The sequence below is a fragment of the Castor canadensis genome, chromosome 17 (genome assembly GCF_047511655.1).
Source record: "Castor canadensis chromosome 17, mCasCan1.hap1v2, whole genome shotgun sequence".
Taxonomy (NCBI): domain Eukaryota; kingdom Metazoa; phylum Chordata; class Mammalia; order Rodentia; family Castoridae; genus Castor; species Castor canadensis.
The window spans coordinates 49,784,940-49,797,092 of record NC_133402.1 but is presented as its reverse complement, the minus strand read 5'-3'; the positions used below and the strand labels follow the sequence as shown (position 1 = coordinate 49,797,092).

The 12,153-nt window shown below is 52.5% G+C and overlaps 1 protein-coding gene across 1 annotated transcript; it reads left to right on the top strand.

The window, feature by feature from the left end:
* Positions 1-72: 72 nt before the first annotated feature.
* LOC109692689 (uncharacterized) lies at positions 73-12,099 on the top strand. The gene has a single exon (XM_074059066.1). The coding sequence runs from the start codon at positions 7,918-7,920 to the stop codon at positions 11,644-11,646; it is 3,729 nt and encodes a 1,242-aa protein (XP_073915167.1). The 5' UTR covers positions 73-7,917; the 3' UTR covers positions 11,647-12,099.
* The last annotated feature ends 54 nt before the right edge of the window (positions 12,100-12,153 follow it).

The window sequence follows — 12,153 nt, the reverse complement described above, 5'->3', positions numbered from 1 at the left end:
TAGTTAGAGAGGCACCTATGGGGTGAGGGAAGTCTCCTAGAAGGTGACATTTTGACTGTGGCCCTATCTGGTGGGGAAAATCTGCCAGAAGCAGACTTGAGGGAAAAGAGTTTTGGGCTGAGTGTGTAGGATATACAAAAAGGCCCTGCAGCTGGAAAGGGACTGGGTTAGCCAGAAGACTTCAGAGCAAAGGGAGGGTCAGCAAGGCCTAGATCAAATTATAGGGCTCTGGGGGACTGTTGGCTGGACTAGAGGCTGGGTTGAATACCCAAGCATGCAGCAGCCAAGATGGTTTCTTCCATGGCTCAGGCTGCCTGCCTCACTTCCCTGCCCTAGCACTTCTCCAGAGTCCTCTTCTCCATCTGCAGCACACCCCACTTTATACATGCACACACACACACAGACTTGGAGACTGGCTCACCTCCCAACCCTGCCAGCATCATACTTGCAACCTTGAGAGCGAAGAGCCAGAAGAGAGACCACAGCTCCACAGTTTCAAGGAGCCAATTTCAAAGTGCCAGCTGCCCAAGCTATTTATATGCATTAAGACCACTGCACATCAGCAGCTGAAGGGGCATGTTCCACTGGAGAACAGGCTCTGCCCACCTGCCTTTCCCCCATGCCCTGACTGCTGAAGGGGCAGTTGGGTCCTGCTGGTACTGGGAGCTGAAGTGCCTGGGTCCAGAATATGGTGTTAACTCTCCCTTGCTCAGGACCCCCTGGCCTCCCTCCCTCCATGTGGAAGATTCCCCGTTCATTCAAAGTGGGGGCAGGGTCCCTTTTCTATGAGTACCCAGATCGTACATTGAACCCTAAACTTGGAGCAAGAGCTCCCTACTAAGCACAATGGGAATCTCTTTGGGATCAGAGCTTGCCCACTTTAGGCCAAAGAGACACTCAGTTCTAAGAACCCAAAAGACCCCAAGGATAGCTGAGTAAGTCATAAAAGGGGACCTCTTCTGCAGGAGTGCAGGGGTCCAAAGATGAAGGGTCTGTGAGCAGAAGGCAGCAAAGACAGCTTCTGCCTATTTATGGCCCCGTCTCTGGTTCCTTTCAACATAGGCACAGAGGAGGTTGTGGTTTTGTACATCTCGCCACTGACCCCGTGTGTGTGTGTGTGTGTGTGTGTGTGTGTGTGTTAAAGAGAGAGAGAGAGAGAGAGAGAGAGAGAGAGAGAGAGAGAGAGAGTTATATGTTAACTCCCAAGACTGGGAGAAAGAAAGGTAATGGAGTTTCCTCAAGCACACCCACAGCTGTGGTCTTTGTACCAATTAGGAAGGATGTCTTCATCCTGTCAACTTGCAGGCCTTACTCCTTAACTCCATTGGAAAGGGCTCCCCAAAGCTCTAAGCCCTGGGTAGGAGTAATGAGAAGGCACAGGGAGCCTTCCCCACTGGCTTACCTGCTCAGAAGAGAAGGGCTCAGAGCCAGCTGCAGTGGTTCTTCCCTGTAATTCCATCTTCTCTGGAGGCAGAGATTAGGAGGATCAAATTTCAAGGCCAGCCCAGACAAAAAATTAGAGACCCCATCTCTATAAACTGGGAGTGGTAGTACACACCTATGATCCCAGCTAATGGGAGGCAGTAGGTAAGAGAATCCTGGTTTGAGGCTGGCCCCTGCCAAAAAAAATGTGAGACTGTACCTGAAAAATAACTGAATCAAAAAAGGGCTGGGGATGTGGCTCAAGCTGTAGAGTGCCTGCCTAACAAGTGTGAGGCCCTGAGTTCAAATCCCAGTACCACACACACACACACACACACACGTGCACATGAATAAATAAATAAATAAGTAAATAAAATAATAAAGAAGGAACTAAGGAAGGAAGGAAGGAAGAAAGGAAGGGGGTCTCTGGACAGGAGGGGAGCTTAGCATGAAAAGGGGTCCCAGGGAAGGGAGGAGAGAGCGCTCAGGGGGTTTCAGTTTTCTTTTGTGCCCTGAATATGTTATTTTGTGCCTGCTCTGGGCCATTTCTGTGTCTGTTTGGGGGGGAGGTCCCTGGGTTCCACTCAGTGACAGCTTCACCAAGCATCAGAGAGCCCCCTTTTCAAAGGGGAAAATAAATACTGGGGATTGAACCCAGGGCCTTGCACATGCAATGCAAGGGCTTTACCACTGAACTACACTCCTAGCCCCCTCTTTTCTCTTATTGGGAGGGGATGTGATAGTGGTACTGGGATTCGAACTCAGGGCCTCATACTTGCTAGGCAGGCACTCTATCTCTTGAGCCACACTTCCAGCTTTGGGCAGCTCATCACTCTGCCAATGTAAGGTTTCTGGACAAGCTTCCCAGGGCCAGTATTCTCCAGGGAGGAGCTCCAATTAGGTGCCTGAGGGCCTCGATTGTGGCCCCTATCCCAACTTCCACATCCCCCAATCTCCGAGGCACCTGTTCAGAAGCACCTGACAGTCCCAAGTCCATTTGGAGTATCAGGAACTAGAACTGTTTTAGGATTTCAAATTGGTGACTTATCTACCAGAGCTAATAGGTAGAGAGGGTCAGTTCTAGGCCTTCAAATGGGTTGAGGGAACTAGGAAGCTTCTGAGTACCCTTTGTGGTTGGAGAAGGCTGGAGCACCTCCCTCTTGGTGGGGAGAGCTGAGTAGTTGCTTGGGTATGGTGGGTGGACAGTACAAGGGGAAGGTTGCTAATGGGTCTGCTAGGGCTAGGCTTGCCACCAGATTAGGATAGGGAAAGAAGTTTCTCCAGGGCTTTGGGAGTCCAATCTTCCCACCAAGAGCTGTAGCCAGCACACACCAACCCCTCTGCCTTGTCTCCCTCTATCTCAACCTAGTGGGGCTTGGGGCAAGCAATTGCCAGTAAAGACTGGAGGAAGCCAGGGTGGGAGCTGGGGCTGAGGAAGCAGATGACTCATAGCCTCCTGACTGCCCACTGGTGTCACTGTCGTCTGGCACCTGGAGGGCTAGAACCCTGTTCTAGCCTGACCTGCTTTGATGGGGAACCATGAGTTTGGCCTGAGATTCCCATTATACCTAGCCCCAACCTTTCAGGGAACTTTTCTAGGGAACCAAAGTTTCTCTGGGGGGTCAAACCTGAGGGTTCCAGATATAGCCCCATTCCAAACCCAGTCTCTCAGTTGCTCGTGGGAGCTCAGAGAACAGACCCATGGTAATTCCTATTTTGAGCTCAGTTGGTAAGAGCTGATGGAAGTTGCTGACTCCTTAGAGGGCCTCAGCATGGGCAGAGGCAGACCAGTGAGCACCAGAGCTCCCAGTGCCTGGCACCCTCACCTCTCTTCTCTTGCTTCTTTTGTAGGTTTAGCCACCTGTACATTTTTATGGCCAGTTGTGAACTGGGCATTTAGGAAAATCAGGAAAGGTGGGGGCTTGAAGCAGCTAGTGGCCAATAATCACAGGATTCAACCAGCTTTGAAACCAGTGTACCCCTCATGCCATGAATTCCTCCTCGGAGGTTGCACCCAGACCACAGAAATGAGGGGCCCCAGGAGGCATGGCTCAAGCAGTAGAGTGACTGCTTTGAAAGTGCAAAGCCCTGAGTTCAAACCCCAGTCTCACAAAAAAGAAAAAAAATTAGAGGCCCCAAAGGAGTTGGCTTCGCCCTTGGGCTTCTTTGCTTGTTGATGTGTCCTGCCAAGCCAGGGAGCCCTTTCTTCAAAGGGGAGCAACTCCAGTCGTCCTGCCAACATGGATGAGTGCTGTGATTTTTTTTTGGTACAGTCACCATCTAGTCTTTTCTTAAGCTACTCCCACCTTCCTTAGGGCCTGGGTCCTGTAGGGACCCTGAAGGAGGGTGACTCTTCTATGCAGATATGGCTAAAGGTTTCTTCCCAACAGTCCTGAAACCATGTGTGCTTCTGGCAGAACTTCTTCACCCCTCCCCACCACCCCATTTATGTTGGATCCTGGATGGGGGGCCGCTCCTAGTGGGGATGAGGAGCTCAGCCAGCCCCTAAGCCAGCTGTGAGGAGCAGTCAGGGTGGCTGTGCCACTGCCCTCCCCTCTGGCTGGTGCGGCTGGCCATCTTTTACGCAGAGTTACGTAAACTTGAGTCAACTGGGGCTCAGAGCAGTTCATTGTGGGCTATTTTTAAGCTGCAACACATCACAGCAGAGGGGTCACTGCACTGCCAGCTTGCAGAGAAGGTTGTTTAAACATCTGTTATTTAAATTTCCCTGTGCCTTAGAGCTCAGAAGCCGTATCCTTTTGGTGCTAGTGGTTTCTGCCTTCCACATTCCAGATTAGGAATGGATTATTTCTTCTCACTCTGCCATAGATTTCCCTAGGACTGGAGATCTTGGTGCCTGCCTGTCTTCCCCTGGGGCCAGACATGGAGGCAGGCAGTAGGAGGTACCAGTTCCTTTACAACATGGTCCTGCCTCTATGGAGTATATCCTGGCCAGGAAAAACTTGAGGGAAGCAGGTCTAGGTCCCTTGGGTAGCCTGAGAGAGGAGAGTCAGGAGAGGAAGGCACACACTACTGGCATAGAACTAGGAGACTGGGAATGCGTTCTTTCCTCCCTGGGGCCTCAGTTTCCTATTAGCACTGACAGAGGGCTGGATTAGAAGATCTTTTTGGTCTTTTCAGAATCCTGCCTTTGTCTGGGCTCTGCTCTCAGCTGGAATGTCTTCTCTTCACAGATCCAGTGCTACCCATCTTCAGCCTTTGGGGCACAAGGGCTGGTATATGAACTCCTAGACAATGGTCAGGAATGAACCTCTGGGGAAACAGGCCTCACTAATCCATTGTCAAGTGGATGGCTGCACTGGGAGGCCTTGAAGGCTCCCTCTGATCCTAGGTATTTGAAGACATTAAGAGCTTTCCCAGGGCACAGAGAATGGAAGGAAGGTGAACTGAAACAGTAAAGAACCAGAAACTTGACAGAGCTATCTACCTCCTAAGAACACAAGGGAGCCCCAAATGGTCTGTGTTGGACAAGCAGCCTAGCAGATCTGGTGGGCAACAGAGCTCTGGTAGAGTGTAACCATCTATGTCTCTCTGCTTGATGTCCTTCCTGCCACCTCTCCACCATCCCCAAGGCCTCCTAGGTGACAGAGTTTCAATCCTGATCTACAGGGAAGAAGCATTTTCTAGAGTGACATGACCCTGTCCCCAGGGGTTGGGGCCTTTCCCCATGCCTATCTAGAGGGTAAGGTGAAGTGTGAGGGGAAAGGCAATGGCAGGGCTTGCCCTCTCATGTGAGACTCCTTCTTGCCCCCCCACCAACTAAGCTCCAGCTCTTTCTGCCACCCTCTTCCACTCCATACCCCTCAGCCTGGGGAATGGGCTCAGCCTTGGGGAGGGGCTTTCTAGGTTGCTATGGCAGCACATTGGCCCTCCTCACTTTCCAGAATCAGAAATAGAATTGGATACCCTTCTTCCTGGTGAGATACTATTTAAAAACAAGTGGGGGGAGGGCACAGGGGCACGATATGTGGGGACTGGACAGAAGGGGCCCAGACTGGGAGCCTATCTACCTGCCTTGCTGCCCTCCCCTCAACTAGATGAGATGGGAATGGGCTTTGGCCACCAAGAATTCTGAATACAAAGGATTCAGCCTGGCCCCACAGGGTGTGCAGCTGGCTCTCATTCAGCACTACCAGGTTCCTGGAAGGGCAGTGGATTAATGTCCCTAACAGGGAAAACACTCCTTCCTAGGTCTGAGCTACCTTAGTTATCCAGAAGGGGAACAGGTCCACAGAAGACACAGCCTGGGTGTGAGGCTTCAGCTACAGCACCCAGAAGGCATGTTGGCTCCCTTCCAGCAAGACCCATGCCTTGGCATAGCACCTGATGGTTGTACCACATGCTCCTGCAGTATGGGTTCAGAGCCTGGTAGTCTGGTAGTCTAGCTTCAGATTCTGACTTTAGTAGACACACTTTCTGCACCTTGATTTTCTCATCTATAATACAGGTCTGAAGGCTTGAGGTGTGGCTCAAGTGGTAGCCCACCTGCCTAGCAAACTTGAAGCTCTGAGTTCAAACCCAGGTACCACCAAAGGGGGAAGAAAGTACAATAATGCCCAGCTCATTAAATTGCTGTCAGGCTGAGTTCCATGTATTTCATGCTGCACCAGCAAAGTGGAAGAACCTGATCAATATCAGTCATTGTTATTATTGCTATGAGGTGTGTTTGCTTCCCAGCTAAAGAGAAGGCCTTCTCTCTCCTGTTTCTTTTGGCTTTCGTTCTTAGAGTAGACCTTTAGCTAGTTTTGCTCTCTCCTCCCAGGAAACCTTAGGTTGGTTGCTCACAAAGGACCTCAACCCTGGAAAGGAGCCTCATTTCTGCAGGAAGTAGAAGAAGGCTCAGTAGTCAGACAGGTGTGGGGCTCTCAGGGCATTCCTCCATGTTCCCCTAGCCTTCCCATGTTCTACCTAGCTCATATGCTGCACAGGCATTAGAAGCTGTTACTAGCATCTCTGTCATGAGAAAAAAAAAAAAAGCTAGCTTACTCGGCCTATAGAGTAATGAAGTTAACAGTGTTCCACAAGTATGTGTGCACAGCCTCCTGCAGACCCTTGAGCTCTGCCACTTTTCTGGGCCATAACACAAGGGCTTATAAGCAGCTTGGTTTTTCACTGTCTAAGTTGTTTGTCCCCTTTCTTAAGTGAAAGCTGCATCTGGGGGCCCAGGGGGCTTGAGATGTGGCTGAGTCACGCTTTGCTCAGTGCCCAATCAAAAAGGTGTGGATGCAGCATAGTGCTAGCCTTTGTCACTGGTCACAGAGCCTCACACACACCACGGCCAACTCTAAACACTATTTTTAACCTCTGTGAAAAATATGCTGATTTGGAAGACAAGCTTATAGCTGCAGTCTCCACACACCTGTTTCCTGGGTAGAAAGACAGATCTGAAGGGAGAGAGCTCTGGAGGACAGGGTGAGGAGGCTCAGAGCTCAGAGCTGGGGGGAGGGAAGAGGGTCTTACTCTGCCTTAGGCAGAATCTCCAGACCCGATTCTGGCTATGAGTGGCTCTCCAAATTGCTGCTTAGGCTTAGCCTTTGGGCTGCCAGGAAGGTCTGGGCAGGTTCTGTTGCTCCCTATCCCTCTGCTTCCCCATCTAAAAATTGAGGGTGGAATTACCCACTTGGTCTATGTCCAGGTCTTTGTCTAACTTGTCTTTACTGTATAAACAGCTCTGTGCCCACTGTGTGCTCCATCTTGCATGTGACATGTCCCTATTGTGTCCATACCATTTTTTGTCTTGTATTTGTTACTTGGCTGGTCCTATGGACACCGTGCCCTAGCCCTGTGCCTAGTGCTATGCCCCCATTATGACCAAGGTGAAGCTGACATAAGTGACAAGAGCTAGAACATTCTGACTTAATGATTCTGAGCAGAGGCCCCACCCCCATCTCTGCCACCCCCATCCCCACCCTTGTGGGAGACTGGTCCTAGGCTTTAGGGACATGTGGCTCTGGGGAGGGGGCTCTATGAGGCACAGGCAGAGGAGAACCATCTGGAGCAGCAGAAGCTGCCAAGGAGTGGCTGTCCCTGGAGCGGGAGCTGGGGAACATAGGCAAGGGGAGCTTGGACCCGAGCCTGTGCCCCTCACCCTCTTCTGTCTCCTAGGATTAAGTGGTGAAGAGGCTTTGACAGTCCTTCTTTGGGCCCAGTGCCAGGGAATTCCTCTGCCTATCTTTCTCTTTTGACCTCACCTTGGCCCTCTCTGGGGCATAGCCATTCTGTGGCTGACCTGGGCACAGTGGTTACTGACTGAGTATAGGGAGAGGAGGCTGCCCAATAGTGGCCAACTTTACTGGGACCTTTGGGTTTCTCTGCTTCCCAAGGTCCCTAGGCAGCCTCCCCACCCCATTCCTCAAGGGGTGGGGCCTCTAGTTTCCCACACTCTGTCACCTTCCAGGTCACTGGGGGCTGTGATGTGTGGGGTTGCCATGGCAATGAAGTGGGGGCAGGGCACCTAGGGCATGGAGCAGGACTATGGCAGCCACCAAGAAGGTGGGGGGCCCTGATCCATCGGGCCCCCAGGGCCACCCCTCACCCAGCAGCCAGCAACAAGGGGGTGGCCTCGAAGGGTTCCAGGAACAATGTGTAAGCTCAGGACTCCTATACTCCAAGCAGGGGTTGTCAGCATCCACCAAACTCACCACTGATGGGGTCTGTGGCCCAGCCTCCCAGGCCCATGTCCCTGAGCCCATTCACCAACAACTCCAGGACTCTACTCAGGTTAGCTCCCAGAGTAGCCACGGGCAGGCCTCCCAGAGTGCCCCGAGACTCTTCTCTACTAACCGGTTTCCAAGCCCCATCGTGGGAGCCCAGCAACATCTCATCATGGATGATGGGACTCTGAACCTACCAGTGTGCATATGCAACAACACCACCAGTGACACAGCCCAGTATGGACCAAGCCTTTCCCGGCTTCAGGTGCAGATTGGGAGGGAAGGCAAGGCTGCAGCTAAAGTCCTTGTAGGTTGGGGCAAAGGTCCCTGCAACACTAACCAGAGGGCACCCGTGGGCCCCAGGAAGAGTCGGTGGCTACCTTACTTCCTCTCAGGAAAGAATGTTGCAGCTGAAGGCCAAGATTCTCTTCTGGCTCCAGCTCAGGCTCCTGCCCAAGATCAGAGTCAGGGCAAGGGCCCGTGTCCATCTCAGGATCCTGCCTTAACTACAACTTCTACACTGTTGCTGGATCCTCCAACTCCAGCCCAAGCTACTATTCAAGCTCTCAATGTGACCTCAATACCTGCTACAGTTGAACCTTATACCTGTACCCTTAACCACCTGACTGACGATACTGCAGTCACCAAAGGCCTGTCTCAAGACCTCCTCAGGAGGTGTGGCGATCAGTGGTGCCCCCCTGTGGAGCCTTCTAAAATGATCATATCTCACCAGGACAAAGTGAATTTCCACCCTAATGAGGAGCCTCCTACTCCAGCACCTACTCCAGAAATACTCCCTGAGCATGCCCAAGAGCACGAGGTTTCCAAAAAGCAGGTGCCATCCAAGCAACCTGAGGACACAGCGGAGAAGCCCCTGGTATATACCTCTAGGCCTGGTACCTCAACACCAGTACCAGAGCCGCCAGGTACCCCCAAGACCCAGAGGAATAACCAGGAGATTGGCAGCTCTCAGCCAGATAAGCAGCCTCCCAATGTCTGTAACAACTGCTCCAATGTACCACTCTCTGCTTATCTCAAAACCTGCCAAAAGCAGTTCCCAGCCCAGTCTCCCAGGGAAGCCATGCAGATCCCCCTTTCCAGTGCCCCGACATGCCAGCTCCAGGATGCTGTGGAAGACCGTGTCCTGGTATTTGATATGGCTACAGGCAACACCAGGATAGGACTAATGTGCCATGACCCTATGGGCTCACGGGCAGTGCTGGTGGGCCTCATGCCCAGCCCCACATCTGTCTATGTCCCTGAAAATATGTTGTCTACCCTGCCATTGGCCAGTCCAATCATGTCTCCTGACAGCAATAATTCCAACTTCTGGTCCACCACAGCCATGGTGTCCAGCCCTGTGCCCTCCAGTCTCTCATCTGGCAGCTACCGAGAGGTGGCCTTAGTTCCCAAGGAAGCCAAGCACAACCTGGAATCACCAAACACTATGGCTACTGGGACACCTATCAGGGTTGGGATGCTCACTAGGCCTGTTTCACTAGGGACACCCTTTCAATTTGGTGAAAGGATACTGGCCCATGTTCCTGATCCCAGCTGGTCCAAACCTGATGCTGAAAATAATGAACCTAGTCACACCATCTGGATGCTGGAATCCTCCAAGATGCCGGATGCCTCCACGGTCCAGACCAAGAAACTTCAGTGGATGAAATCAGACCATGCTTTACCAGCTGATACCCAGGCAGTGTCCAAATCTCTGCTCCAGGAAGATGTAGGCAGCCACAATCAGAAAGAAGCTATTATTGTTCACTCTGATAACCCTCAGGCTGAGGATGCTCGACAGGTCCCCCTCACTAGTCAGACCTTCATCAATGGACAGAACCTCTTTGCTAGACAGCTACCTGTAGCTGAGCAGGGCTGTTTAACTGGCCAGCGTTCCTCTGCCAAGCAAAACTCCCTTACTTGTCTACCTTCTCTCACTGGGAAAACCCATCTTGCCAGAAAGCTTTCCCTCAGTGAGCAGGCACCACTCACCGGGAAGCCCGCAATCATCAAAGATCCCACCCTCTCAAGAGGGTTCCTCATCTCTGAAGAGCCCTGTCAGGCCTCCACACAGGAAGGTGTGCCCGTGACCCTGCCTACCCATGTAGGGGTACTTCAAGTGCCTCTGGTCCCTGAGGAGGCCTGTATTTATGTGAATAGAGACAAAGTCAACATTAATAATGGTCAAAACTCCAGCATGCATCAGCTCTCATCCTGGCAATCTGGAAGCTCTCCCAGGGCACAGGAGGAACAGCTTTCTCTGATCACATTTTCCACACCTGGCACTGGCTGCAAGGTCTTGCCCATGGCTACAGTGGGCACTGAGTCCCAGATTGGGAATCGGTTCAAGCTGACAGCTGAGGACATTACACACTCATCAGTGGTTGCACACCTTGGCCTTCTCCGTGGGGCTTGCTATGAGCTGGTGTCCACCATGGATACTCTACCAGTGCGGTCACCAGTGCTCTGTCGCCACTCATCAGGCCCCTACAAGGACATGGCAGCCATAGTGATTGATACAGGCACAGGATTCACCAAATGTGGACTGGCTGGAGAGAACCATGTCCTCAGTGTGGTACCCTCACAAGTCCAGATGCTGCAGCATCCAGCTCAGGGCCAGCCCCGGTACGTAGTACCTGAAAACCAAGAGGGCTCCTACCCGGTACTGAACCGAGGTGTGGTCTCTGACTGGGATGCACTAGAGGTGCTGTGGCAGCACCTGTTCTACTGCAGGCTGGGGGTGCAGCCTGAAGAGCTGGCTGTGCTTGTGGCTGACTCCCCCATTTCACCACGTACCAACCGAGAAAAGGTGGCTGAAATACTCTTTGAGCATTTCCACGTGCCAGCCATGCAGACAGTCCATCAGGCTCTGCTGACACTCTATGCTTATGGGCGTACCACTGGGCTGGTGCTGGGCAGTGGCCATGGCACCTCTTATGTGGCACCTATCCTCACTGGGGACCTGGCCCCACTTGATACCTACCGGTTGGATGTGGCTGGTGCTGACCTCACTGATTACTTGGCTCAGTTGCTACTGGCAAGTGGCCACTCACCACCCAAGACAGGGCTGGTCAACCAGATTAAAGAGGCCTGCTGCCACGTGGCCATGAACATGGCAACTGAGATGGCTCGCAGTCAGTCCCAGGCCCGGGTGGACTTTGTGCTCCCAGATAAACAGGTTATCACATTAGGCTCTGAGCGCTTCTGCTGCCCTGAGGCTCTCTTCCAGCCCAGTTTGCTAGGCCTCAACCAGCCAGGCCTCCCACAGCTGGCTCTGCTTAGCATTAGCCGGCTAGAGGCCAAGCAGCAGGAGCAGCTGCTGGCCAATGTGGTACTAGAAGGTGGCAGCACCCTGCTGAGTGGCTTCCCTGAGCGCCTGAGACAGGAACTGGGTCCTGGGGCCACTGTCCTGGGCTCTCCCCACCGTGCAGTTGCTGCTTGGCTTGGGGGCTCTATCATGGCATGCCGGAACTCCTTCCAGAGCCTGTGGCTCAGCCGCCGCGAGTATGAGGAGGAGGGCCCGTGGGCTATCTACAAGTACCAGCTATGAGCACATAAAGTTCTGGTTCTGCTTGCTTTAAGCACTGTTGCATGTTTCAGGCAGAGGGTGGTGTGGGGGAAATCAGGAGTCCAGGCATGGGGTTGCGGGGGGGAGGCCCTAGTTCTCCCAAATGTATCCTACCTCTGCACTCTGGAACCCCATGGGCCCTGAGGCCCCTTGACTGGCATTGGCTCTGGTCTGGTCTGACCTTTACTGCACCCCAAGGGCAGCCACAGAGTGTGGCTGCTGTGGGTTTTGCCCCGTTGCCCTGACGACAAGTGCAATTACCCTTGATTGCCAGCTAGTTGCTATGGCAATTTCAAACATAATGTAATAACCCACACAGCCTAGAGTGAGTCATGAAGTGGGAGATGGGGGGCAGCCCCTTCCCCTAGCTCCAGGAGGAAATATTACTTTCCCTCTCCCATCTTGGTCCCTTTTCTAGAGGCTGAGGCCAGCAACATGGACAATAGCTAAGCAATTCCAAAGATGGTATGGATCATTGACCCCAAGGGA